General features: G+C 42.9%; 1 protein-coding gene across 1 annotated transcript; it reads left to right on the top strand.

Annotated features, from left to right (window-relative positions):
- The first annotated feature begins 1352 nt into the window (after positions 1–1352).
- Positions 1353–25933, top strand: YWHAQ (tyrosine 3-monooxygenase/tryptophan 5-monooxygenase activation protein theta). The gene is made up of 6 exons (XM_074820041.1): positions 1353–1566; positions 2753–3137; positions 19616–19739; positions 22224–22387; positions 22762–22857; positions 23923–25933. Exons 2-6 carry the CDS (start codon positions 2844–2846, stop codon positions 23980–23982), a joined length of 738 nt encoding a protein of 245 aa, XP_074676142.1. The 5' UTR covers positions 1353–1566; positions 2753–2843; the 3' UTR covers positions 23983–25933.
- Positions 25934–27056: the final 1123 nt, after the last annotated feature.

The following is a 27056-nucleotide window of genomic DNA, read 5'->3' as shown; positions in this document are numbered from 1 at the left end:
AGTTCCTCAGCATGACTATATTTGGTGATGCTGAAACCAAAGGTGAGAAATCTCATCACTTCACACAGACACTCAGTGCTGCACAAAGACATTTGTGAACCTGAACTAGCCTGGGCCCTGCCAGACCAGATGTATTTGATCCACGCCTGGATTTTGTATGCTGACTGCTGGGACAAACAGCACAAACCCACTGTGCCCTCACCACATCCTCTGAGACTCAGACAGTGTGAGCACAGACAAAATCATGCATCCCCTCAGCCTGTGTTTTGGACGTATATACGGCAATAGGTGCCTCACGTTTATCCATTCACGGACGGGTAACATTTTATTATTCATATATCATAGCATGCACCTAAAATTCCAGTCTGTGTCCATCACATCACTGACCTCTTGAAAATTAAGGTGAAATCAACGGGGGGGGGGGGGGGGGGGGGGGGAAGTGAATCTATTGATAGTTGCTTATGTGAAAGGCCTGCCTCGCCCGCGCGGGGCCTCGGCAGGACGCACTCTCCGGGAACACCTTCCTGCCACCCCGCTCCCCGGGGCTGAGCGCAGGCACCCTCCCCTCAAGATGTCTTTGGAGAACCTGCCCTTGGGAAAAGGCCCGTGTCAGGAGCAGAACCGCAGCCATTCCCGGCGCCCCCGCGGCGGGCCGGGGCACGGGGCGCAGGGGCACAGGGCCCAGGCCCGGCAGGCCGCGCCGCGCAAGGCGGACTTTGCCCCAGCACGGCCGCTCCGGAACAGCCCAGCGGCGCCCGCCGGCCATTCCCGCTCCTCCCGCCGGCCCGCCCCGCCCCGCCCCGCCCGAGCCGCCTCAGGGGCAGCCGGGCCGGGCCGAGCTCGCCGCCCCGCGCCTGCGGGAGCTCCCGCCCGCCGGCGGCTGAGGGGAGAGGCGGGCCGAGGGCACAGCCACCGGCGGGCGGAAGAGCGGCCGAAGCCCCTTCGAGTGGCGAAAGGCCGCCGGGGCGCGCGGCGGGGCCGCCGCTCCTCGCCCCCCTCCCCCCGCCACGGAGCCCCCGCCCCGCCACGGGCACCGCCCACCCGGGACCTCCCGGCCGCTTCCCCCCCCGGGGCCGCGCGCCTCGTCCCCTCGCGCCGCCGGTGCCGCCCCGGCCCCGCGCTGCCCCGGTGTCGCGGCCGGGCCCCGGCTGCCGGGGGAGGGGGGAGGGGGGCTGGCGGGGGAGGGGAAGGGGAAGGGGGGGTTGTAGCAGCATCACCATGGCGACAGTGACGTCATCTCACCCTGGATCTAATTGGAGGAAACCCCGTGGCCCCAGCCGCAGCCCACGGGCCAACCGAGCTTGTGCCCTGCCTGCGCTCGCCCCCGCGGCGGCGCGCTCTGCTCGGATTGGCTGCCGGGGCGCGGGGGGGCGGAGCCAGGCTCGCAGGCCGGGCTGCGATTGGCCGCGTGGGCGCGGGCTGAGCAGCGGGTAGGCTTGCCTGTGCCAACGCCCTTTAGCGCTGGCTCTCGCCGGAGACGGGAGCGGCTCTTTCTCTCCGCCACAGCCCCGAGCGAGGCAGCCGATCGGGTGGCGCCCGCGGCCCGGCCTAGCGCAGCGGACTCAGGTGAGCGTGGTGCCGTGTCCCGGCGGCGGGCGCGGGCCCCTCTCCGCCGCCGCCGCCTCCTGTCTGCCGCCGCCGCTGCGTCCTCCATTTTGTGATCGCGGCGTGGAGCGCTCGACGGCCCCGGGGAGCGGGAGGCGCCGCCAGCCAGCGCCGCCATTTCGCACCCGGCGGGGCCGCCGGCTTCCTCTTTCCGCCCTGCCGCCGCGGGGGCAGCGCCGGCCGCTCCCTGTCCCCGCCGTCCCCGCGCCCCCCGCCGTCCCTGGGGACGCGGCCGCCCCCGCCCTCGCCGGGGCCGAGACCCCACCCACCGCCGTGCCATGGCGCTCCCCCACCGGCAGTGCGGGGCCGCCGCGCCCCCCGCCGCGCCGCGGGCCGCCGTCCCGGGGCCGGAGCTGCGGCCACTCCCGCCGCGGCCGCCGGGAGGAGGTGGGGAGGCCCGGGCCCCGCCGCGCCCCGCCACCAGGAGGCGAAGCGGCTTGGGCTGCCGGCCTGGCCCCTGGGCCGCCCCGCCCCGGCCGCTCCGAGCAACCCGGGCCTCGCTCGCCCCGCCGAGTGCGGGTGCCCGCGGGAGGCGGGTCCCGGGCCCGCTCTGCCAGCCCGTTGGGTTTTAACCCCTTCCGTGCCTCCCCAGAGACGAGCTCGGCTCGCTCGTTTTATTCTTTATTTTTCCCCGCTTGTCCCGGCTTTGGCGTCCGCCTTTCTTCGGCTCTCACCCGCAGAGCTTGTGGCATACGGCGGGAGGGCTTTGGGCAAGGCCTGCCATGCTTGGTGGTAACTGGGTATTCTCCAGGTCCCTGTTAGACTGCGTATTAATATGCTCACATAAGGCAAGGAAGAAAAGCAGGGTGAGGACAGAAAGTATGTCTGGTGGAAAAATAGCTATTTCCAGCGCTGGGTCTTCAGACTGCTGTCCTTTGGCTAGCACCCGAGTGTGCCTTCCCCAGTTGGGTTTCTAGGTCGTGGTTTCCCAAGGGGTGGACCCTTGGGACGAGTGCCTGTCCCCTTAGCCCTGTGGGGAAGGGCTGGATGCTGCAGGCCGCCTCTCCACGAGAAGCACCTGGAGATGGGGAAGGGGAGGCGAGGCTTGCTGTGATCCTTGGTTTTTGGTGGGTTGCAAGGGGTGGTGTAAGATCGTGTTCTGTAGTGTTTTATTCTAGCGTCATGGTTACTGTCTTCTTTCTGGCAGGTTTTGAGGTGCATTCTCGTGTTGATAGTGTGACATCCCCAGCTTCTCCTGCTTTTGCTACTATACTGCCCTTGCCCCACTGCCAGCCACCATGGATAAGACCGAGTTGATCCAGAAAGCCAAGCTAGCTGAGCAAGCTGAGCGCTACGATGATATGGCCACCTGCATGAAGGCAGTAACTGAGCAAGGTGCCGAGCTGTCCAACGAGGAGCGCAACCTGCTCTCAGTGGCCTACAAGAACGTAGTGGGGGGGCGACGCTCTGCCTGGAGGGTCATCTCTAGCATTGAGCAGAAGACAGACACCAGTGACAAGAAGATGCAGCTTATCAAGGACTATCGGGAGAAGGTGGAGTCTGAGCTCAGGTCCATCTGCACCACTGTCCTGGTGAGTGGGGACTTTCTGTTTTCTTCATTCTCTTAAAAAAAAAAAAAAAAGAAATACAGTATTCATGTGTACTGCTGTGTTGGGGAATAAGACTGGGAACTTGACTGCGGAATATCAGGCAAAGTATTATGCTGGGGTGGGGGAAGTCAGTGCGGTAACTTCTGCAACCATTATGTGGGTTACTGTGAGGAGGAAGATCATTTGAGCTATGCTCTGGGCCCCATATGTGTAGAGGTATTTGAGATGCGCACTCAATTCTGAGTGTATTTGGACTAGGTTTTTGGGTGGAGTGATCCATATGCAGTGTTGTGCTAGGTAATTGCAGTAATGCAGAGAATTTAGCCTCATGCCTGTTTGTGTTGTGGTTAGTAAGCTTACCCATAAAATAAGCTGAAAAGAACATGAGGAGACCCCTTTATTTCTTCAGATCAGTGCTAATAACCTGTTAAAAGCACTTAAAGTAACTGGATGTGCATTTCATTTACTTCTTGTGAAGAAAAATACTCTCAAAGGGTCTTTAAGAGACATTTTGAGGATTTTTAAGATATAAAATACAGCTTTATAAAGCAAGACATCTGTTTTGAAGGTGGAAAATAAAGACATGTAGTAGAAATTGGCTTTGTCAGGTTCAGGCTGACCTCTTAGGGGAATCTTTAAAATGAATTTGCAGTAATTATGTAATAATATAAAACTAAGGTGTGAGGACTGTCGTGACACCCCAAGCATGCATCAAAGCCCGGGAATACATTTCTGTACAAGCAACAGAATTCCAGATGCTATCAATAGCGAAACTGTACTGCACTGTAGTGGGAGCTGAAGAGACGTGTGTCAGCAGTGTGGAGCTGCTGGACCTGATTCTACCTGACCAGGGAGTTGTGACTGCAGGAAGCTGCATGTGTGTGATGCAGTAGTAATTGTGTGGCAGGTAATCTTCAGTGGTTTGTTTGCTCCTCTTAGTTGGTTTTTTTTTTTTTTTGGTGTCTAGTATTGCTAACATGAGAACAGGAAGAAGCAAGTCTATAAGGAAATAAACAATTTTGAGGTAAATGTATCCTAGATTGGTTTAGGAGACCTGAATTTAAAGCTGACTGTTTTGAAAGTAACGGAATTTGCTTCTTGATTAAGTGTTCTGGCTTGCATACAAGGGAGTGCTTCTTTGGATTGTGCTGAAAATACCTGTATGCTTCCTTGCATGCTGCCATCTAGGTTTGATTTTTTTCTAAATCATTTGGAAATTTATTAGCTTAATGAATCGGTTAATTCCTTAACACATTTTAAGAGTCCATGTCTTCCAAAGAAGCTGTTTCTACAGTTACAGGCATAGTGAAGTTGTAAAACTTTTGCCTTTGTGAAAATCATGTGGCTTGTTGTAGGGCGCTGATTCTTGTTTCCTGTGACAAGAGTTTCACTAGAATCCGTGTGACAGGGTGCCAGTATTCGTGCTGTTGTCACTTCTCAATCTCTTCCACTCAATGCCCCACTTCAGAACTAATTTCTTGGAACCTCACCATAAAGCTTACTCTTCAGACTACTTAATCTCCCTCTGTTCTTCTACCAAATCTAGTTCCTAAGAGAAGGTTATGCATAAAATCCCACAGTGGTTGTTGTGCCATCTTGACAAGCTTCTATAGGGACATTGAACGTCTCTGAACGATAAAGGTAGCGAGCCATTTCACACAGTGTCTATACTGAAATTATTCCAGCTGCATCAAATGGTGGACAGCAGGTAGTCTGGTAGCTGTGCTAACACAAACCTCTGATGTAGGGAAAGCAAGCTCTCCCTGTGCTCGCTGAATTTTTCCCTGCATTCTAGTCTTTCCCTGTTCTCAGCCATAGCCTGGTTGACAAGTCTCCTTCCCTTCTCACCTGGAAGGCAGCAGGAAGTAGTGAAGACCGAAACCTACAGCTGTGCATGCCTTTCCTGTTCTGCCCTGCTGGCAAAGATGTGCCTTCCTTTGATAGGAGGAGATCTCAGTTCTCCACTGCAAGCCTTCCGATTTTTACTCTTCCTTTGAGGGCCATGTGCAGTTACGTTCTGTTCTGCTTCTCTCCCTTTCCTCCTCCATCTACTACTGTGATCCATGAGTCAGCACTCAAGAGGTTGCAACTTGCAATGTGCAGGCACTACAAAGGATGGCTTTTCTAAAGCTGAGCCACAGTGGTTTTGACTTCTCCTTTGAGTGATCATTTCTTCTTTACTAATACTATAGTAACTGCTTGCAGCTTTTTGAAATCTCTTAAGTTGAATCTCAAAGATGCTTTTTTAATGCTAGGAAGGCAGCTAAACTGAAACAACTGCTGGCAAGTAGTATGGAAAGGTTGCTTGTCATCTGGAGTATTTGGATTTAGCAAGGGTGGATGTGTTGGGCGGAGTGTGACTGCTGTTAGTCATACTACTAACAGTTTTTTTTCAAAAGGCTTTTTTTTATATTACTGGTTTGGCACAGCTTTTCAAAATGAAGTATATCTGCTGTTGTAGAAACCTTCATTTAGAAATACTTGTGCTAGCATTACAAAATACTGCTAAGTTTTGATTAAAAAGACAGCAACTCTGAATCTGCCAATGCCTTTTTTTCCTGTAAAGAATGCTTCAAGCCCATTAGGTAAGGCATTGTTTTAGGGCATGGTTTGATAAGGACTTTAATCACCACTAGAATGCAAACATCCAAAATTATGTTGAGATACATACATGTAGATAGATACATAAATAAAAATAAAACTTTTACTAATTATTTAACTAATGTACAACCACCATCCGTGGTCACAGTAAGATACTCCATCTCATGCCAAGCATTGAGGAAATTTAACTGCCTGTCTTGCAAGTAGGAGTAGATGTGATCCAAACCCTTCTTAACTGTTAATTTTTTGACTGGTCTTTCAGGTGAGAGTGGCTCTTCAATGAAGAAATGGTATGACATTTGTCAAACAACTTTCACAAATGTTTTATTTGAAAGGTACACTAGGAGGTTTTACTGAAGTGCCTGTATTGATTGACTAATTCTTTGGTAATATAGAGAACTAATGTTGAATCATCGCTTATGAATCATAGTCGAAACTCTTCTTGAAACTCTCTTGTCCCTGAATAAAGTAACTTTTTTTCAAGGTAAAGTTGAACTATGTTGTTCATATACTCTCTGAGCACAAAGTTCATGTTTATATTCTCTGAGTGATTTCAAGACAGGGATATAGATAACATAGAAGGGATGGGTGCAGCAGCAACTTTCACGTAATTAGTGAAATAAGTGGAACTTTGAAGATAGAATGTACAATATGAGACTAATGCTTTATTGTATATACACCCTGTTGTTTAGTGACATCAGATTTTCAAAAAAATTAACTTTAGAATTGGAAATTCTCTGGGGGAGCAGATCACACTGCTGGGTTTTCAGCCTCAGTCCCTTTGCATAGCGATCGCTTGTGTTTCATTCGAGCGCCTTCGTTCTTTAGAGGGAACTAGTGTAAAGGAAGGAAGGACACCAGCCGTTGCTTAGAAGCAGTTCACTCTCTACCTGCAACTTGAGCATTTTTCCATGTGTATTTGTTAGTGTTTTGCATATGTTCAGTTTCTAGGTCCTGATGTTGGAGCTCTTCATAGAGTAATAGAGATGAGATTTGATAACTACTTGCCCACAGTTTAAAACTCAATGAAGATGCAATGGCTAAAATCCTTAAGGCTTGGAAACAACTGTATCCTGATGGTTACTTACTCCTCATGTCTCTAGCTGAAACTTAAAATTTTATTTTAATATGCTTTTAAGTTTTTCCATAGGGAAGTTACATATATAAGTCTTTTCAGTTGTTTCCAAACATCTATTTTTATGATGTCCTCTGTAAACAGTTTTACATAGCACTGTCATGCCCAAGTCAGCCAGTTTTTCTTGAAATGAGCAAGGCCACCGTGACCTTTTAAAAATGGACCAACAGTAACATTACTTGTGCTGTTGGTTCTTTTCTGTACCCTGTGGCAGTGCCTGCAATGAAATAGTCTTGTGCTGTAAGGTGTACCTTATTTCAATTTTTACTGTCTTAAGGTTGAGATGATGCTTGTAAATGTTTGATCTTCTGTGAGATTGCAGTGTTCATTGTTGAAAGCATGTATGAGCGTGGTGCTCTTGCCAGCTCCCCTTTCCTTCCTTCCTCCCTCCCCAGGGTTTGCAATGTTGTTACTACTTCTGCTTTGCGTATTAAGAAACAATAAATGCTAATACAAACGGGTAAAAATCTGTGTCCTCTTCTGATTTTTATCCGTTTTGTAGATCTGGTTCTAAAATTAATCGCTTATAAACAAAACAAAAATCCCCATACGTGAAGGTAATGTTCAAAGCAGCTTTTTTCAACAGGAGACGTTCATAGTTTCATTGAAAATGAAGTTGATATTTTCTTGTAGCAGCACATAGATTCCTTATCAACTAAAATACCTGATGTCAGATGATGAATAAGCTTTGACCATAGCCCTGTTTTTTCCCTACTGTTACTTTTGACCTACAGAAAAATGAAATCTTGGTTTTTATTATACGTACAGAAATTTGGCAGATTCGGTAAGTATCAGCTTGATGTTGCTATATGAACAATTTACTAGAGGTTCACATCTTGTGAATCCTTTTTCTCTGCTTTCCTATTTTCAGCGAATGGTCATAGTTTATACAGAAATACATAGTGTTGTAGAGGTGAAACTAGCATCTGAGTAAAAGGATATTACAGTCTTTTGACACTGGGAACTATGCAGCGTATGGTTTTATTCTGACAGTCAGGTATACTAATCACTTCGGTTAATACTGCTTTTGGACTTGCATTAGTTGTCCTGATAGTGGTTGGGACAGTGTTTCAAATACTACTTTTTTAACCTTTTATAAATTAAAGCAAATGCTATTCACTCATCCTTTTTAAGTAACTGACTACAAGGACTAGCTACTTCATAACTCAAAGCCAGACCTTAGGTTGGGAACGTTACTTCTTGGCAAATCCAGAATTGTGGAGTGAATGTTAGATGAATGCTTTAATTTGGAATAAGTCATCTTTTTGATGAAAGGTAATACGTGGGGAGAGAGTTGATTCTCATTTGTGTTCTTAGCACAACTTCTAGCAGATGTCCACACATTTGTGATAAGAATTGTGGAACTTAATGTGTGAATCTTTTCTAGTTTAATATGCTTGAAATGTAAATTTAAATTCATGATCTGAACTTGACTTACTCATAGTCGTACCTTATCTTACATCAGTTTTTGCCTTTCGTTAGAATCTCTCGGAGTACTACACTTTTGAGCAAGGAAAACTGAGTCCATTTCTAAGAAAGGACTGACACTTGCAGAAACAAAGCCTAGAATGTACCAAGGTTCTTGAAGTGGCTGAAAATTGTTAAAGTCTACCTAAAAATAGTTCAAGGAATTCTGATTGTAGCTGAGGCCTCCATCCCACGCAGTTCTTGCTTGCTGCCCCCTCCCCCTGCAACTAGATACTGAATTTCCAAAAACATACAAGCAAGCTAGTGAAGGACACAAGATAAACACCAGCAAGGTATTCTGTCTGAAGTTCTGAAAACTTGGGCCATTATGTTATTTGTGTGTGCAGTGTCATTTCCTTTTTCAGAAGCTACTGGGATGAGTTTCGATCACTGATTTGATTTACATGGATATCTCCATCTTGAGGTAAAGCTGAAAATAGGGTTAACTTATGTCTGTTGAAAGTAGAAAAACCTGAAGATCAATGGCTTGTCTGTTCTTAAAAGTTTAAGAAATGACCACCGGAGAACTGCATGTCTGCAAAGTCCTAGCTCCTAACAGCTCTGAAGGGCCTGTCCTGAATGTTAACATCCTGTGAGAAGCAGGATATGGAGTAATTGAAAATAGGAGATTGTAATACCAATGCAGGTGACTGGCTGTTGAGAATGGGGCAGCCAAAGCTTCATCTGTCTCCAGTGTCAAATCCATTTTTTACTGAGGTTAAGCTATAGATTAACCAGCCTGGTTGTAGTCGAGGATATTTGAACTCAGTCCGCTTGTAGATCTAGAATTACTAAATTTCCTGGAGGAAATGTACTGCGTTGGTGGCCTTAAAAAAAAATAGGATGCTAATGCAGTGAAGCTGTTAACGGGTTTTGTAAATCACTGTCGTGCTTACCTGCTAGACAGCTGTTTCAGAGGCATTTCTACTACCTTAGATACTAATATGATAGATGCCTTTTGAAGTAAAATGTAGAAGGCTATGTATCAGAGATTCAGAACTTGATGAGGAAAGAACACACTCGAGCTTGAAGGTTATTAGCAATTGCTTTCTTTATGATGGCACAAATTGGGGTTGTTTATTTAGCACATTATTAAAGAGTAGGTTGTATCAATTTCTGTGTGGGCACAGAAGCTGGGTATTCTGTTTTCACTGATGTGGGATACATGATTTTCAGAGGAAGGTATTGAGGAAAATGGCAGGGAGGAAGGCTGGTAAAAGTGCATGGATATACTTTCTTTGTAAGTTTGGTAGGTGAAGGTATGTGCTTGATGAATCAGTGTTTTCTTATTTGTGTAGATCTTACCCTTTTTTTAGTTTTATGCTCTTGGTCTTTGAGAATGATGGGCCTAGTGCCTGCAGATGTTACTTGCTGTTTGTGTTTAAGTGCTTTCGTACTTGATCATAAACTTGAAGTTAATTTTATCACAGATGAGCTAGGTAAGGTAAGTAAGACTGTTCTTGAACACTGCGTTTGTGGCATTTATTCCGTATAGCTCTACAGAGTTCATTGACCTGATGTTTACAGGTTCCTCCTCATCCTTTCTGCTTCCCAGGATGCTGGACCCATCATCAGAATGCTCCAGCTGAGTATACAGCTGACTTGCAAGCTTGTAATTTGCCAGTTCACTATGTACATCTGAATAACAGTTCATCTGAACTGGGCACTTAGACGTAGGAGACCATAAAAATAATTTAAGTGCCAAGTTTCATATCCTGCAGTTCTGGGCACCCGCCAGATATCAGATGTAAAGACCTATGGACTAGAAAGTCCTAAATTATCTATGATTCTGCTTGTGCCTTTCTATTAATCTGTTAAAGGAATCAAGGGTTTGATTTACCAGTTTCCAACATTGATAAAGGTTTTATTCCTTTCTCTAGGAACCTTTATTCTGTCCTTTAATTTATACAATCCATCCACTGAAGTAGTTGGATATAGGAGTCATGTTAAGCTCTGGAAACAGAAAACTTTCCATTTGCTCTGATAATAAATTTTCTAAATGTACTACATACACTCTTATCAGACTGTCAGCCTCATATTTCCTGGATTAAACTTCTTCAGGAAGTTCTGTTCTGAAGTTGAATACATTTTGCAAAATTATTGTAAGCGGAATTTGTTTTAAATGGAAGTAGGTAGCCGGCCCTTAGCAAGAAAGCCAAGGTTCACTTGCTATGAGAAATTGTTACAACAAGGTTATCTGAAATACTGGCTTCTAGTTTTTGTGACTTAAAGGTTAGACTTAGTTGTTGTTGGTTGTCTCATTTGGGGAATAACAAATTACTGGCACACTTCTAATACACTGAAAGAAATAATACACCACTGGGTTTCCTTCAGGGTGAAGTTGGACAAGACAAAAGGCGCTTCCAGCGATAGGAAGAAAGTGCATCTGTTTCATTATCTTTCTGAATTTCAGTGATCACAAGCCTCTGATCTAGGGCTCCTAAAGAGAGAGCAGAACTGAAGCAAGTAAAACTTTTAGGCCCTCCAGAGTTTGTTTATTATCATGAAAGGCTGGCTTTAAAAATCAAATATTTGCACAAGGGCAGTGTGCCTTAAACTCACAAAACTCCTGCGTGCTGTTGTTCATTTTGAGTGTTGTTACTCTAGATATATCTCAGTCAATCATTTAATCATACCTTCAGGGCTTCTGTAGCTGCAGAGCATAGAAATGTTTTTAAATGCAAATTTAGACTTTTTTTTTATTCTATCATATTGTGGAAGATCACAGATGGAGGATGCTGGAAGAAACTTTTAGATAGTCAGGATTCTGAAGGGAAGAATTTGATGTCAGTAATGCATGTTTACTAAGAGGAGAATAACACTTGAAGTACTTTGAGGAATTAGAAATATGAAAATACAATCAAGGAAGAATGTTAGAATCAATTTGAGATAAATCTGTCTGATACTAAGAAAATTTTCCTGAAAGCTTTTGGCTGTGTTGTATGGCCATTACTTCAGCAAAAATTTGTAATTATTGAAAAAGGGAATGACTTTTTTTTTTTTTTTCAGGACTCATTTCTACATTTGGCAGGGAGAAACTGGAAAACTTTAGACTCTTCCATAAAAATTTGAATAATTCTTTGACTTTCAGGGGATTGTTTGTTCTGTCTGATGAAAATCTATAGAAAGGAGAACTTGCATTTCCACACACTTCTAGTTCCTGGCTTATACAGTTCTTTGGGGACCACAGCACTTTCTAACTTCTTGTTTTAGGAGAAATGTAAGCAGTGAATATGAATTCTAGATTAAATTAATCTCAACCCCAGGTGGGAATAGTGTGGGCAGACATGCTGCAGCACAGGCTTCCAATGCATCTGTTAAGTGGGATTGCAGATACTTCGTTCAGGGCCAATCCTAAATATTGACTGCCAGTTTTTAAAACTATGTAGACAAAGACTCAGAACCAAATGGAAAAGACGAATTAGGTCACCCTCTCCATTTCCATGCAAGGTACGTTTGTCTCTGCTTTTGACAGTGCTTTGTCAGGTCATCTTAAGGCCATGCTGTTATTGGAAAGGCGTACACGTATTTTCCTCAATATATAAACTGAAATACTGATGGTCTTAAAAGGTCTGTATGAAAACTATTTAATGTTCTCCCAAAAGGAGTTGATGCACAGAGCTTGAATCCGCTTCTTCTGCTGAATTACACTTTTGAAAGTAAAGTGATCTTACTGTTACAGCAGGGGACTCTCCCTTTCCTGTCAAGAAAACAACTGCTGAATGTTAAAACACACCTAGGTTGGGGTGAGTCATACTGTGGACTTTGGAATGACTGATTATACTTGAAGTAGTCAAGAAGTCTTAATACCAATTTACTAGACGATTAAAACAGGCAGCCTTTGTGAGTAGAAGCCTTACTGAAAGGTCTGAGCCTACACCAGTCATCTGTGCTGTCAAACACTTTGGAATGTTTAATGTGTTTAAATTTGCATTTAACAGTTATATTAAGCGAATATATTGGTATGAGCTGCCGCACCAACTTCTTAGCTTTACTTTTTCACTGCAGTTAGGGTAGAAATCATTTCCCTCTATGCTGCTTGTAGGTGGTTTTTCTCATATTGGAGCTGGATGGACCTTCAGAAATATTTGAGACTGAAGAATTTTTCCAAGTATTTTGCATGCTGCAGCTCTGGCTGAATTTATGTGGTGTCACACACTTCACATAGTGTGCCTATGCACACTAGGATACACACTGCTCATCTTCTAGATGGGACTGTGATGTTGAATCCATGTTCAGGGTGGTGAGTTAACTTGCTGAAGAAAAAGTGGTGTTGACATGCACTCTGTGCATGTGCATTAATTTTAAGGAACCCTGTCTCAAAATAGATTTATTTCGAAACAGTTTCTTCACTTACATGTGACCATTTGGCTCTGTGAGGTTTGGCCAGTAAGACTATGCTGTTACAGGCAAGTACAATGTTAAGTAGAGTTACTTGCTGTCACCCATGTAACATCTGTTCTGGTGCCTAGCTTCAATACTCCTTTAAAGAAAAAACAAAATGCAAAAGCACTTAAAAGTAGAAAATAGGAAACTTCACTGTTGGCTCAGGAAGGGAAGGAACACCTAGGAAACAGCAATAAAACTCAGTCTAGTCTCTGCAGGACCTGTGAAACTCAGTGCCCTGTGGAATGGTAGCACCTCCTCTGCTGGCAAGTCTGACAAGCACTTGGACAGCAGAGAGCTCCTGGGCAGTTGATTTGAAGTTCAAGCTGGTCTTTCTGCATTTTTTCATATTGTTAAACTTTTTTCATCATGGGGTGAGGAGGAATATAAAACTTTTTTATATTACATGCATTGCTATTAATTTGTTCTTGCATCAAAAAAGAGTAAAACAAACACAAATTACTTCGCACAAACTCTTACGGTGTTTGCTTTTAAAGAATAGCATTTAAAATGGTATGCCCAAAAGATGAAGATGGTGTTGGAATAAGGTGTTTTAAACAACTTGAAGTAAGATATATGGGCCTCAGGCTCAAGAATATTGCTGAAACAGTCTGACTTGAAAACCAAACTTTATATAGACTTTATTTACAGAACTCTGTGCCAGCAATTTTGAACATCGGCACACTCCTTGCTCAAGATCATGCAGCAACTTAACCAGTTCATATTTATGGGAGAAGACTTTTGGAGAGCCTTGCTACTTATGATGGTTGCTTTTACATGGTCGTTTTTTCCTTATGATGGAGCAAAACTAACAATAAACTGTTGGTAGGGAATGCAAATGGCAATGTAGATCAGTCTTTTAATAGCATAACATTAAATAACTTGGTGCTGGTGATGTGACCCAAACATGTCATAGGTGTTGACATCTGAGTGATGGTGTCATTGTAAATATTTTGAGTTACTTCAGTTTACCACACTGAGAACTTCCCTAGGTACCTAGGCACATGATATCTTTAGCTTGCTTTGAAAATTGACCTTAAACTACTTGTGATCAGTAGATAATCTCTGGAGCTCACCTGGTTCATGTTCATCCTCTGGTATTGAAGAGGTAAGTGTGAAGAATGTTAGCTAATGGTATTGGAATATATGCAGAGACTTATGTATTTGCTTTTCCTATTGAAGCTGAATTCTAAATGGCATAGCGCTGAAGGCAGCTCAGAGGTCAGTTTGGTATTCAAGATTATTATTTTTTTTAATTCATCTTTGCTGCCAAGATTCTTTATAGCTGAATATGTGGGAAGGGAGAACAGCATGGATCAGATAGTGGTGGTGTTTTTCTGCCACTTGAACCTATCACATAGTTAAATTGTACAGAAAGTATTTAGTATCACTGTGGTTGAACTTGATGTCTCAGTCAGGCTTGCCTTTTAAAACAGGCTTAGATGGGGGGAAGTTGGGACATTCTGTTTTGATATCAGCTTTTAAAAGAAGGGGTTGTCCTGAAAATAGGTAACAGAAAGCATATGTGGAGTGGGACTGGTACATGAATTGCAGGGGATGTGTGCATGATGTATGTAAGGAGAGGCTGGCTGGGTGCATACTCAACCCATAATTATGAAGGAGCTGTGTCTTCAGGGAGCTTCAAGTGAAGATATGGCTGGCGTATTCCTTCAGGGCTTGCTTTTCATAAAGCTGAAATAATGGGGAAGTGATGAGAGCAGATGAATTAAACTCAGTATTTCTGGCTCAGGTTAATTGCAATGGTCTGATACTACAACCACATGTTCAGCCCCTGTTCCGGCTTAAGCAGAGGGGAAAAGAGACTAAGAAAGGACAGTTACTCAGTTGGGAAAGAACAAAAGTAGAACTGGAGAAGGATCCAAAAAGGCAATTGAAATGTAACATTCTCTTGGCATGTAAAAGAATAAGTCTTCCAATGGAGAGTAAAACAAAAAAAAAAAATTTCAGCTTTAAAGGGGGAAGAAGTGGATTGCTGCCAGGCTCCTAGCCTGCTCCCCACAGCTTCTTCAGGTAGCTGCGGATCTGTTCCATGGACAGGTAGCCCTTTGTTGCTGGCATCTCTTTAATAGATAAATAAATAAGCCTGCCTTCTGCAGGGAGGGGAAGAGAATATCATATATGAGAATAAGGTGCTATTAGGACGGCGGGAGTGTTAGCACACTGTGAAGGTAGAAATAAAATGAGATGGATGAGGAACACTAATGAGAAGTGTGGTGGGAAATCCTGTCACACTACCAGGAGGACCAGCACACCACTTGAGAATAATGTAACAGTGTGGGGGAAGTAGCAGATACCAACCACAAACTGTCACAGTACAAACCTATTTTAATGCAACCACACCAGGGCATGAAGGGTCTGGCCTGAGGACAGAGTGTTGATTCCTGCATCTTCGTACTGCTCATGGTTCTGAGAGTCACCCACCAACAGGGCAGGCCAGCGGCCAGCAGCTCCAACATCATGTGGCTTTTCATGGCAGCATCTGAGGCATGTTTGAAGTTGTAGAGCAAGTAATTGCTGGTTGTTCAGCTCTTGGTTTAGAAGGTGATGTGCTTCAGAAGTTGTGGGCATGTGATAAGAACAGCCTCAGTTCTTAATGATGGTAACATCTCTCAATTCCCCTTTTCTCTACCTTCTCCCTTCCAGCAGTGCAGGGGGGCAGGGGATGGGGGTTCTGGTCAATTCATCAACCGTTCGTTGTTTCTGACGCTCCTTCCTCCTCAGGGGGAGGACTCCTCACACTCCTCTCCTGCTCCAGCGTGGGTCCCTCCCATGGGCTGCAGTCTTTCAGGAACAGACTGCTCCAGTCTGGGTCCCCCACAGGGTCACAAGTCCTGCCAGGAGCCTGCTCCAGTGGGGGTCCTCTCTCCACAGGTCCTGTCAGGAGCCTCCTCCAGCATGGGTTTCCCACAGGGTCACAGCCTCCTTTGGGCATCCACCTGCTCCAGCGTGGGGTCCTCCCTGGGCTGCAGGTGGAGATCTGCTCCACCGTTAACCTCCATGGGTGCAGGGCACAGCTGCCTCACCATGGGCTGCACCACGGGCTGCAGGGGAATCTCTGCTCTGGCAGCTGGAGCACCTCCTCCCACTCCTCCTTCACTGACCTTGGTGTCTGCAGAGTTGTTTCTCTCACATTCTCACTCCTCACTCTGCTGCCATTGCTCCCCCACAGTTTTTTCCCTTTATTAAGTACATTATCCCAGAGGCGCTACCACCGTTGCTGATGGGCTCGGCCTTGGCCAGCAGTGGGTCTGTCTTGGCACCGGCTGGCGTTGGCTCTGTCAGTCATGGGGGAAGCTTCTAGCAGCTTCTCACAGAAGCCACCCCAGTAACTCCCCAGCTACCAAAACCTTGCCATGCAAACCCACCACATTCCACCCCTCACCTCTGTGAATTCCTTGCTAGAAACCAGGGATAGCTGAAGCAGCTTGAACCCCGTTATATGCTGCTAGAATCCTACCTGTGGCAGTGCCTGTCTCTCTTCAGGTAAAACTTATCATAAATGTTGATGTTGGCTGAGGTCTGCAGCTCAGGCTGCCTGTGTTCATTTTACTTACTATTAACTGATGGTTTAAAATGAGGATTCCTGACTGACTGCTGCATGATGGAAAGGTAGAAAAGCCCAAGTGGGAAAGATAGAGAACAGATGTAGGAAATCTTGAGTTTTCCTGACTATTACTGACTCACAACAGTGTAAAGTAAATCATTTAGCTTATTGTGCTGTCTGTTCTCATTGCCCTGCCAACACTCTGTCTGGAGGGTAAGAGGCCTTCCAAGAAATGATGATGACCTGAGATGGATGGCTCACTAAGTGTACCAAATACATTATTGATTTGAAAGATAACGTCTGGATAGATAAATAATCAGCTTCACTCCCAAGTCTTTTTGTATTCTGTTCTATCCTACATGATTCATAGATGAGATCTTGTTCCATTTAAGGCTATTAAAAAAACCAAAACCTGATACATAAAGTCCAGGACAAGAATGTTCCACCCTAGCTGATAGAGGCACAAATCTCTCCCTTACCATGTGCTGTGGTAAGGATTAGGAGGCCATTGAGATGAACTGGGAGGGGAAGCTGCTGTCCAGGCAGCTCAGCTCCTCCAACTGAGGAGTGCCTAGGAAATAAGGCAGTGTACATAACCCACTCTTTGCTGTCTGAGAAACTACAGTTTGCTCCCAGCATTGGCTTTTTTCTTCAAGTATCTGAGAAATCTGCACAGAACCACTGGTTTTTAAACCTGCATAGTGGAGGCAGCACTTTTGGGATGCACTGACACACAGGCTGTCGCGCTACTTGCTTGCGGTAGGACTGAGGCCGTGGCAAAATCCTTTTGTACTCCTGGAAGAAGTGTGTGGCCTACCCCATCTGAAAAAAAAAAAAAGTGGGCATTAATGCTCTAGGTAGTTTTTGTGTGCCAAGTTTACAATAAATCTTTTAAGTTTTGGAAGGCATAAAAGAAAATACCTGTTTGTTTCCTTGTTGATGTAGTTGTAACGTCTTAAAGTTTTACTTCAGCATTTAAAAGAAAAATCAAAGGTACAGTTTTGTCAAATACCTGGATTAAAATCCCATACAACATATCTTTCCTGATTGCCTGGTCAGTGTTCCTTAGACTGTGGCATAGTTTTTCACATCTAATCTGAGCACGTGCACATCTCTGCTGCTTAATGCAGTCCCAACCTTAGGATGGCCTTTAGAGGCTGGTAGTTACTCTTTGATCATGACTGATTTAAGGAACCTTTCTCAGCATAGGCGTATTATGTGTCAACTTTCAGCATTCTGGGCAGTTTCTTGTAAAATCAAAATTCTGTGTTAAACTTGAGATTACTGCATTGTCATCTCTGAGACTTTGAAACTGGTTTGTGTAGCATTGACACCTCTCATAGGAAAAAAGCATCAGGAAAACATGTGAAGTTTTTCCTCATTGCAGAAGCCTGTAGGGTGGGAATAACTCATTCTAATACGGGAATGACTCATGCAAAGTACGGTATTAATATGGGGTTGTTTTATCCATCTGCCTACTATGTCTTAACTCTTGTTTTGAAACATACATAAGGTTTTGCTGCTTTTTCCTTAATACCAGTGAGGTGTATGATCCAGTACGCTTGCATACTTCACTGTGTTAAACTGTTATATAAATTTCCCACTTATCCCTATGCCATACTAGCCAGTGTCTAGTCTTTGACAGTGGTTTTCTAGCCTCACAGAAAGTTCTAAAAATGTTTGTTTCTGATTTGGTAAGTGGAAGGGTATGTCAGGCTCATTATCATTTTACCTTCCCACTGTTTTCTCTAGGGTGGTATTAAGAGAGCTTGTAACTCTTTACTGTTTCATAATCCCCCTTGGTAGGGGGATCTCTGAAGGGAGCTTGTCTGTGAAGCTATGTGCAATATTACATCCATGATAAGCACACTGTGTGGGTGAAAAAAGCAATTGGAAGCACCTTAGTATATGTGTTGGTTTGAAATAATTGCCAACACCTCAAATGGACTTGGAATGACTCAATGCTTTCAGCTGGATTGCTCTGCTACTGTAGACTATTAAAGGAAGTAATAATGGTATGGTGGTATGCATAGGGAATAGGTTTGTGACTAAAATTAGCTCCTTTTGATGATAGTGCTACAGTTGCCAATTAAAATGCTAAGAGTTTTTGCCCTGAAAGCTTACAGTTCCTTAAGTTTTCTTTGTAGCTGCTTCATGAATTCGGATACATGTTCCTGCAACAAAAATCTTACTTAACTAGCCACAGTTTGCAGACTTTATGGAAACTTTCTGCTGCTTTTATGACCTGTTTATTTTCCAAGTAACTGAATGCAGATCGTTATCTCCTAAATTCTTTGTGTAAAGTTGCTCTGAGTATTGTAGGGTTTCTTTGAGTCTGTTGGAGCTTATTCTCATCTTTTGTCAACTCCAGAGAACATGGATCGGTTGTGGTAATGAGTTGGGTAAAATTGCTGAGGCTCGGGGACAAGAAGGTCAGCCAGAAGCTGCTCCCCTCGTCAGTTCTCTGAAGTGTCCCCTTTACTGGGGGAAAATCCTGTACCTCATCTCTCCTTCACTCCTATCTTGGAAGAGCTAGGAGGCCTTGCAGCCTTGGAGAGAGACTTATCTCCTCTTGCTGGAGGCTTGTAAACTCCCTGTCCCTCAAGTTATCAGGTAGGAGAGCTGTGAGCAAGGCAGCTCAGGCTGTGCTGGAGAGCACTGTATAGCTCTTCCCGTTCCCGGGAGCAGCAGGGTGGACATGAAGGATGCCTCCCTGCTACACTGGAGCTGGTGTTGCTTTACAGCCTTGCAAAGAGCTGCTTTGGTTTGGTGAGGCTGGCTACCGACGAGATAGGTTCGAATCCTTGGCTCTTTCTGGTAGGTGGGCCAGAGATTCCTTATCACAAGTCTAATGAACATAACTTATACAAAAAAACCACAGAGTTGTTTTTCTTACTTTTTCCCTGTGAAGTGGGAATAAGTTCTTTTTTATAGATAGCTTTGAAACTTTTTGCGTAGTGTTTCATTTTTCCAGTAAAAGCTTACTAATTTGCGCAATGTTTTTGAAATGAGAAGTGCATATCCTGAAACTAAACTGAGTCCTGAAACTATATGCCAGTAAACCTTTTCTGGTTACTTTTTCTGCAGTCTGATTGGATGCCTGACTGATCATCTTAATGTAGTTTCTAGCTTTGTGCCTTTACACAGTTAGTTTAAATAAGTGTGCATCTAAGATGCCCTTAAAGCTCCTTTTTTCCTTGTAGCAAATGTTTGAGTCCAAACTTTCTGGAGAGAATACAAATGGATTGAATTTAATTGCAACAGTGTATGTAATATGGCAATGTCTTCTTTGGTTGGTTGTTTCAGGAGCTGTTGGACAAATATTTAATAGCTAATGCAACTAATCCAGAGAGCAAGGTATTCTACCTGAAGATGAAGGGAGACTACTTCCGATACCTTGCTGAAGTTGCCTGTGGTGATGACAGAAAACGTGAGTACCTTGTGGTCTTCAGGTTTTTTAATAGCTAATGAACTTCAGTGTTGGGCCATGGGCAAGGGAACAGTAAATGAAGTACAAGTGCCAGTATCCTACTCTGAATTCACGTGAGTTAGCGGCGTTGAACCAACTACGTCTCAGTTGGAAATCTCCAGTGTTCATACAGATGGAGAGTAAAATTCTGAATAGACCTTAAGGATAGTATGCCAGGGAATTGTATCTGGTGTTCCTGACAGCTACCCTAAATTCTGGAGAGTTGTTCCATAATGCTTACTCAGGGCTTCTGGAAAACAGTTTAGGTGAAGGTCTGCATAACAGATATATTTAATGTTGTTTGTTTGTATTTCTTTACTAAAATAAAGTTGGTGAGGAAGAGTAAACCGATCTCTGCAGCATTTTTTACTCCATGATGGAGTCCTGTTGATCTATAAGTTTTAACCATTTCATTGTGAAGCAGACTTCGTTGTAGTCACCTCTTTATAAAGAAGCAACGAAATTATTCAGTCAGTACACTATCCAAAGAAGTGAGAGCTGCACGGTTGATGTTCACGGGGATAATACTGTCCCTGTAGCTTTAGTTTGCCCTTTTGGATCCAGCAGAAGAGGCCTGGAAAACTTCACAGCTGGTACTGTCACTTGATATTGGGCATCCTGAGAATGTAGAACATGTGCCTAGGTGGTTGTAAGTACCTCAGGAAGCTCTTCTGGGGAGGATTTTAACTCTCTTCAGAGGATGTATTGAATTAAGTATTAGAACTGTCTTGCAAGGCGCCCAGATACTATTGTGATGTTAAAAACTCTTGGTATGGCATAAGCTAGTGATACATTTCTACATAACAAACTAAAATTAGTCCTGGAGTGATGCTGTGACACAGAAAGGAGATGTACTGTTGGGGCGGGCAGAGGGCTGAAGTGGCTGTCCCTTTGGGTTGGGCATGGAAGGCATCTGACAGTGTTGGCTGGTTTAAACCGATTGAATTGCAAAGTGGGAGGACAGAGCTGATTGTCACTTAGATAAAGGCTTTGTTAGTCTCCTTGTATTGTAAGAGCATTTAAATTGAAAGATGAAAATATACAAAATAGAGTACAAGTCTGCATTAACGAGTTGCATTCAGAAAGTCTTAACTCTGCCTGATTCAAATGACAACAGCAGGTCCAAGTATAGCAGAGTCAACTTGTCTTTGGTTTTCACAAAGATAATCTACTTTATATTTTGTCTCGAGCAACAGTTACAGATCTGTGGGCTTGTCTGAGCAGAGAAATACCATCTTATCTTGGCTAAAAACCCTGAATTTAAAGTGATGTGCATGCTGATATGGTGCTTACTGTAGAAGAGGGACTGACTGATAACCTTATTAGCAGATCTTGGTGTTTTGCTGGGAAGTTACAGCTTATGTGTATCACAGTGCATACATTTTGTGCTTGACTTCTCACAAACTTCTAGTTTTACTTGAAACTTTTCTGAGGTTCCACCTCTAAGCATCTGATTATTTTCTCAACTTCAAATATATTTTATGCCTTTGTAAGCTAATTTATTTCCTGCATTTGCTAGGTTTTTTGCCTTATTTCATCTATGGTCAACAAATTAATAGTCCATTAGCGCTCATTACAGTGTGAATACTGAAAAACCCAAGTCTGTGTTTTGACTCTTGAATACTTAACAGATTTTACTTTCCAAACTCTTTTTGCAGCACTTTCTAGAACCATTATGATATTAGCTCTGAGAGCTGTATTCTGAGCTCTGACAATGTTGCCTTTCTTTTCCTGCAGTCTCCTTCCATTCTGTAGGCATGTTTAGGGTGGCTGTCGGCCCTTTGGATGTCTATTGGAAGAGAATCTGGAATAGACTATATGTAGCACTCTTAAAGTACTACTCACTCTGTCCTGGTAACCTCTTTTCTCTGTGGTATTTCTCCCAGTTATTTCGGGCACGACCTTGTTTTTTTTATCTTGACCTGGCTACACCCAGTTTTTGGAGGCAGACTTTCAGTTTTTCAGAAACATTCAGTACATGCCTTCCAAACTTCCTCAGGAAGAAGTAGGGCCATACGGACAGTAGCCGTCTTTACCCTGCGCACCCAACTCACATGAGCATGTCCATCCTGTGCAAGGAATGAAACAGGAGTTCTGTAGAAGAACTAACGCACAAATCTTTTTTGTACCTAAAGTATCAAAGGACATTGAGCTAATATAGTTATCTTGGATGCTTGTATTTACTGACCTCTGTGTTTATCTGTCTCTTGAATACCTTTGCTCTGTAGTAGCTTAATTTGCTCCCTGTGTTTTGTCAGTGTGGCAGCTATACTTAAAATGGGTTTAAAATCATTACCTTGATTAAAGTAAGTGCAGTGTTTTGCTAAGAGCGGGCTTAAATAGAGGACTGTTCAGTGTCCTATAATGAAGTACTTAAATAGTCATATCTTAAAAAAAAAAACAAAAAAACAACCCACAACTTAATGTTTCACATTCTTTTAACAGAAACAATAGAAAACTCACAGGGAGCTTATCAGGAGGCGTTTGATATCAGCAAGAAGGAGATGCAGCCAACACATCCAATTCGCTTGGGTCTAGCTCTTAACTTCTCTGTATTTTATTATGAGATTCTCAACAATCCTGAGCTTGCCTGCACACTGGCAAAGACAGTAAGTTACTTTTTTCTTCTGTATGCCTGCAGGGACAGTAGAAGAGAGTTTATGCTTAAAATAATATGAATGATTGTTTCCTAGAGTTTATGCAGGAAATTATCCTATTTAATGTATCTGGTTTCCAAGCTCATATTCTTAGTGGGATTAAAGAGGTACAAGCAGGCTGTATTTACAATGGTGACTTAAATTTTCAGCAATGCAGCAAGCTTTTATTATGCCTTTGTTATGCTTCTGTTTCAGATAGAGCAATTCAGGTCATTAACTTCTAATGTTGCCTTTTTTTTTTTTAAGCTACCTTTACTGATAGGTTTAGTGTCTGGTTGTTTACTGATCAGTAAATAGAAGGACTAAAGATGGTTTAATTATTCTAGGCATTTGATGAGGCTATTGCAGAACTTGATACACTGAATGAAGACTCATACAAAGACAGTACTCTCATCATGCAGTTGCTTAGAGACAACCTAACAGTAAGTTGCCTTTTTGTGTGCTATCTGGTCTGTAACCCGTATTTGCTTAGTTAGTCTGAATTTGTGATGAAACAAAACCCTTATTTCACTCTAGCACAAAACAGCACCGATTTGGGCTATTTACGCTACAATACCTTTTCGTAACTTAGTTTGAATGTAGTGTAAGTCTATGTCAGCAAATTCACGCTGTCTAATCTAGAATAACAGCTTGGATAGCTCATGTTCTTCATTGTTTGCTGGCCTTTTCAGTGGAGGGGAAGAAGGTGCATTCAGCTAACTCAACGTACAGGATAGGACAAGGAGTCAAAAAATAGTCTGTGGTCTGTCAGGGATTCTTACTCAAACTTTTTGACAACTAACTCAGAAACAAAACATCTTTCCTATTGTACATCCAGTGCAGTTTGCTTTATTTATTTTCCTGATTTTCATTTAAAAGAAAAGATCCAGAATGTCAATGTATTTAGAATAAAATCAGTTGATGTTTGAGTATATATTATAATGATTAGCCGTTTAAGAAAAGTGCCTAGGTTCCATTAAAATATGTAACTAGGGCAATTTTTTCAGGAATATCCTCTCTGGATATTCACTACATTTAAAGTTATAGCTACATTTATTATTTTGCAATACTCCTTCAGTAGAAATGTCTTTTATTAGCACTATAAAATGCTTAGCTTCAGTAACCACGATGGTAATCTGCACTTTCAGGACTCAGACTGCTGCTTTTGAAACTGATGTTACTCATGAAGCTGCCATTCAGACTTGTTGAATGATCTAGGATCGATGACAGAGCTTGCTATGAAGCACAAAGTCTGCACCTGCTCAGAACACTGTCTGCTCTGCCCCTTAGACCTGGGGTGCATAGCTGGTTGTGCCCCGTGCATGGGGAGCGATCTCCAATTACCTCTCTCTGAGCAGGGAGCCAGGGTTGTACGGCTCGAGTGCACTGGTACTTTGTAGACATCCTTAAGTCTAATTCATTATCATTTCTATACAGTCAATAGTTGTCCCTTTTTGGAAGTAAAGCTGCACTTCTGAAAGCTGACACTGTTTTTCTTTTCTTTCTAGTTATGGACATCAGACAGTGCAGGAGAAGAATGTGATGCTGCAGAAGGTGCAGAGAACTAAACTGCACGTGGGGCGTCATTCTCCCTTTCCTTCTCAAGAAACCTTTTTACACGTCTCCATTCCTTATAGCTCCACTTGGATTTCCTATAGCAAAGAAAACCCATCCATGTGTATGGAAATCAATTTATAGTCTTTTCACACTGCAGCTTTGGGAAAACTCCATTCCTTGATTTGTGTTTGTCCTGGCCTTCCTGGTGTGCGGTTACTGCTGTAGAAAAGTATTAATAGCTTCATTTCATATAAACATAAGTAACTTCCAAACACTTATGTAGCGGACTAAAGTGTACCTGGTATTTAAAAACAAATCTGAACCAGTTCCTGCCAGTTGACTGTGTTTTGTATTACAGTAAGATATGAAAATGTAGTTAATTGCAACTAAAGAGTGTTCCACATAGCTTTTAATTCTCCACATTCCCTCCTTATTCTGCAGGGTTTCCTTTCCATAATTGATTTTCACATGCTACTGTGTATTCTTTTCAGCAGGAATATGGAAGTATTGGGCCAGATCAAGTTGAGCATTTCAAGTTTGGAAAATGACAAATTGAGTTGCTTCCTGTATCATGTAATACAGAAGCTTGTGTGTTCGAAAACAGGGGCTTCTCTTAATCCTCAGTTGCTGCTGTTTAAGTTGATATCCCTTCCCAATAAAAGTTCACTTACACTCCTGCCTTCGTAGTTCTGGTATTCACTTTACGATGTATTAGAAGCAGCATGTTACTGCCGGAGTACAGGCAGTGCTTTTTGGCAGACTAAAGTGCATGTCATTTCTTAATACACTGGAATGGGAAAACCAATTGAAGTTCACATGTCCAAGTATAAAATTTAGTACTTTTCCATGCAGGTTTGTGCACATGTGAGAAGGTGTCAAGTTTGTCCAGTGATTGTTATTTAGAGAGTTTGGACCACTATTGTGTGTTGCTAATCATTGATTGTAGTCCCAAAAAAGCCTTGTGAAAATGTTATGCCCTCTGTAACAGCAAAGTAACATTAAATAAAATTACATTTTATAAACCACTCACTGTTGACTTGTAACAATTCCATGTAGTCACCGAAGGGCTAAACTTAAATGTAAGTATCTTGTGCTAGAAGTGTCTTTCTCAAATTTAGTGCATACTTTTAAAAAGTCTGCTCTTAAATGAACGCATTTTATGAAAATATCTGGATAACTTTTCATAGTTAACCTGACATGTGGACTTCTTAATAACTAAATCCACTTGAGCTAATGGCTTCACTTTAATAATGACCTAAGAAAAAATAGCCAATTTCTTGATATTCTTCCATGGCTAGCAAATCTTCTCATCTAAATTACGCATTTTTTTTTTTGTAATCCCTTCAAATTCTCCTATCTGTCTTCCTGTGGTGGTTCACCGATGGTCATCATTATTATTACAGTATTCCAGCTACACTTTTAGTAACGCAGAGAAATTTGTCCTGCTCTAGAACATCAGTTTGTGTGCTGCCACATCATAATCTGCTTTCTGTTATTCTTAGACTGCTTTTAGTATTGCTGTTTCACCCAGTTTTTGGAGCTTTTCGTAATAATATATTGCTCTGCCTTTTTTTTTTTCTTTTCCTTTTCTCCCCTAGATCACTTAAGAGTTTTTTCCTAAACCTCTACCTCTTAGTTTCCCATGTTGGTGGGTTTTTGAAAATATTTAACTCCTATTAGTGTCCTGGCTAGACAGGATATGACATTATGAAAAAGGACGTATTACTAGTCCTTGCAGGCTTTTCATGGTACATCTTCCACCTTCCATGTTTTTGTTCATTCTTTTGAGTGTGCGCAGTGAGTGTTCCTACAATAAAACTGTTCAGATTATGTGCTTCAATTGACATGCATTGCTTTTTTAAAAAAAAAATTGTATCAATTCCATTTTCTTCATGCAGTCACTTTGAATTGCTGTCAAAGTATTGTGTGGCAGGATTCTACATAAACTCATATGCTTCTTAATTGGTGTTTTTGTTTCATAATTTCTTCCCCTCCCCCATGCATTTCTTATTGACCCTTTATTTGTTTCATAAAGGTTTTTAACTCCTAAGTGCTCTCATTCTGCAGGAAAATGTTTTGGTACTGACAATGTTAGCAGTCAGCTTTATCTGCTCATGTAAGTTTGCTTTCTTTGCTGTCTTCTGGAGTGGTTAGTGTGTGTTACATTGTCAGCTAACGCTGTTCTCTTGTTTCCTTCCTTTTGCAACTTGTCAAGAGTGTTGCCAGTTTTTCTTACAGGAACAGTATCTGGGCCTTGTATCTAGATCATAGCTTAATTTATTAAATGCTCTTTTTCACGTCTGTCAAGCTGGGCAAATTCTAGCGGTCTCTTGTTCATTGCATCTACATTTTGCACAAAGAATGAGTCTTGAAACTGCAACACCACCCCTTGAACTTCAGTAATAATGAATGCAGCAGCATCTTTCTTCACATTGTTACTTCCAGAATTTGGCATTTACGTGTATTGTTTTGGAGGGGGAGAGGAATGAAAGGTGTATGGAAATAGGATGATGGTACAAAAAAGAAATAGATCGTAATGGCTTTGCCTAATCCCCCCTCCCAGGTAAATTCCATTATTGGTGCAACACCCCGAGTAATTAGGTGTGTTCATGTGGTATTATGGTTTCCAACTTCAGGAGATAATGTGCAGTTACTTGTATGCTGCCCCACCTCACGTAAGAGGACCTGCCCCACTGCTTAGGAAACGCTGGACAGACTAACATCTCAAATCCTGAACCATGCTTATTCTTTGCAAGCCAGACATACAATTGACAATGCAATCTGAGACATTTTAGTAAAACAATAGTTTCTTGTTGGATTAAGGATGAGATTTTCGTATGCTGAATGCAGTCATATGTAGTAAATCCTGTGGGGCAGAGTTATTGTCTTAACCTCTACAACAAGTTTCACATTAGTGTGCTAATATCTCAACTTCCTTCTTAATTTTTTCAGAATATTGATAAAAAAAATGAGCTCTAGAGTTCTCGTTTTTCTGCCAGATGGGTGATGACAGTAGAGGTGGTACTTCACACAAAGCCACTTCTCTTGAGGTATTTGTGCTGTAACTCAGTTCATCAGCAAAACA

Source organism: Strix aluco, chromosome 3 (assembly GCF_031877795.1).
Source record: "Strix aluco isolate bStrAlu1 chromosome 3, bStrAlu1.hap1, whole genome shotgun sequence".
Classification (NCBI taxonomy): domain Eukaryota; kingdom Metazoa; phylum Chordata; class Aves; order Strigiformes; family Strigidae; genus Strix; species Strix aluco.
The sequence above is the reverse complement of the archived record's forward strand: the minus strand, read 5'-3'. Positions and strand labels throughout refer to the sequence as shown.

Coding starts and splice junctions, on each gene's coding strand:
- YWHAQ (XM_074820041.1), top strand. CDS start 2,844: ATGGATAAGACCGAGTTGATCCAGAAAGCCAAGCTAGCTGAGCAAGCT. Junction 19,740..22,223: donor CTGTGGTGATGACAGAAAAC/GTGAGTACCTTG, acceptor TTCTTTTAACAG/AAACAATAGAAAACTCACAG. Junction 22,388..22,761: donor CCTGCACACTGGCAAAGACA/GTAAGTTACTTT, acceptor TAATTATTCTAG/GCATTTGATGAGGCTATTGC.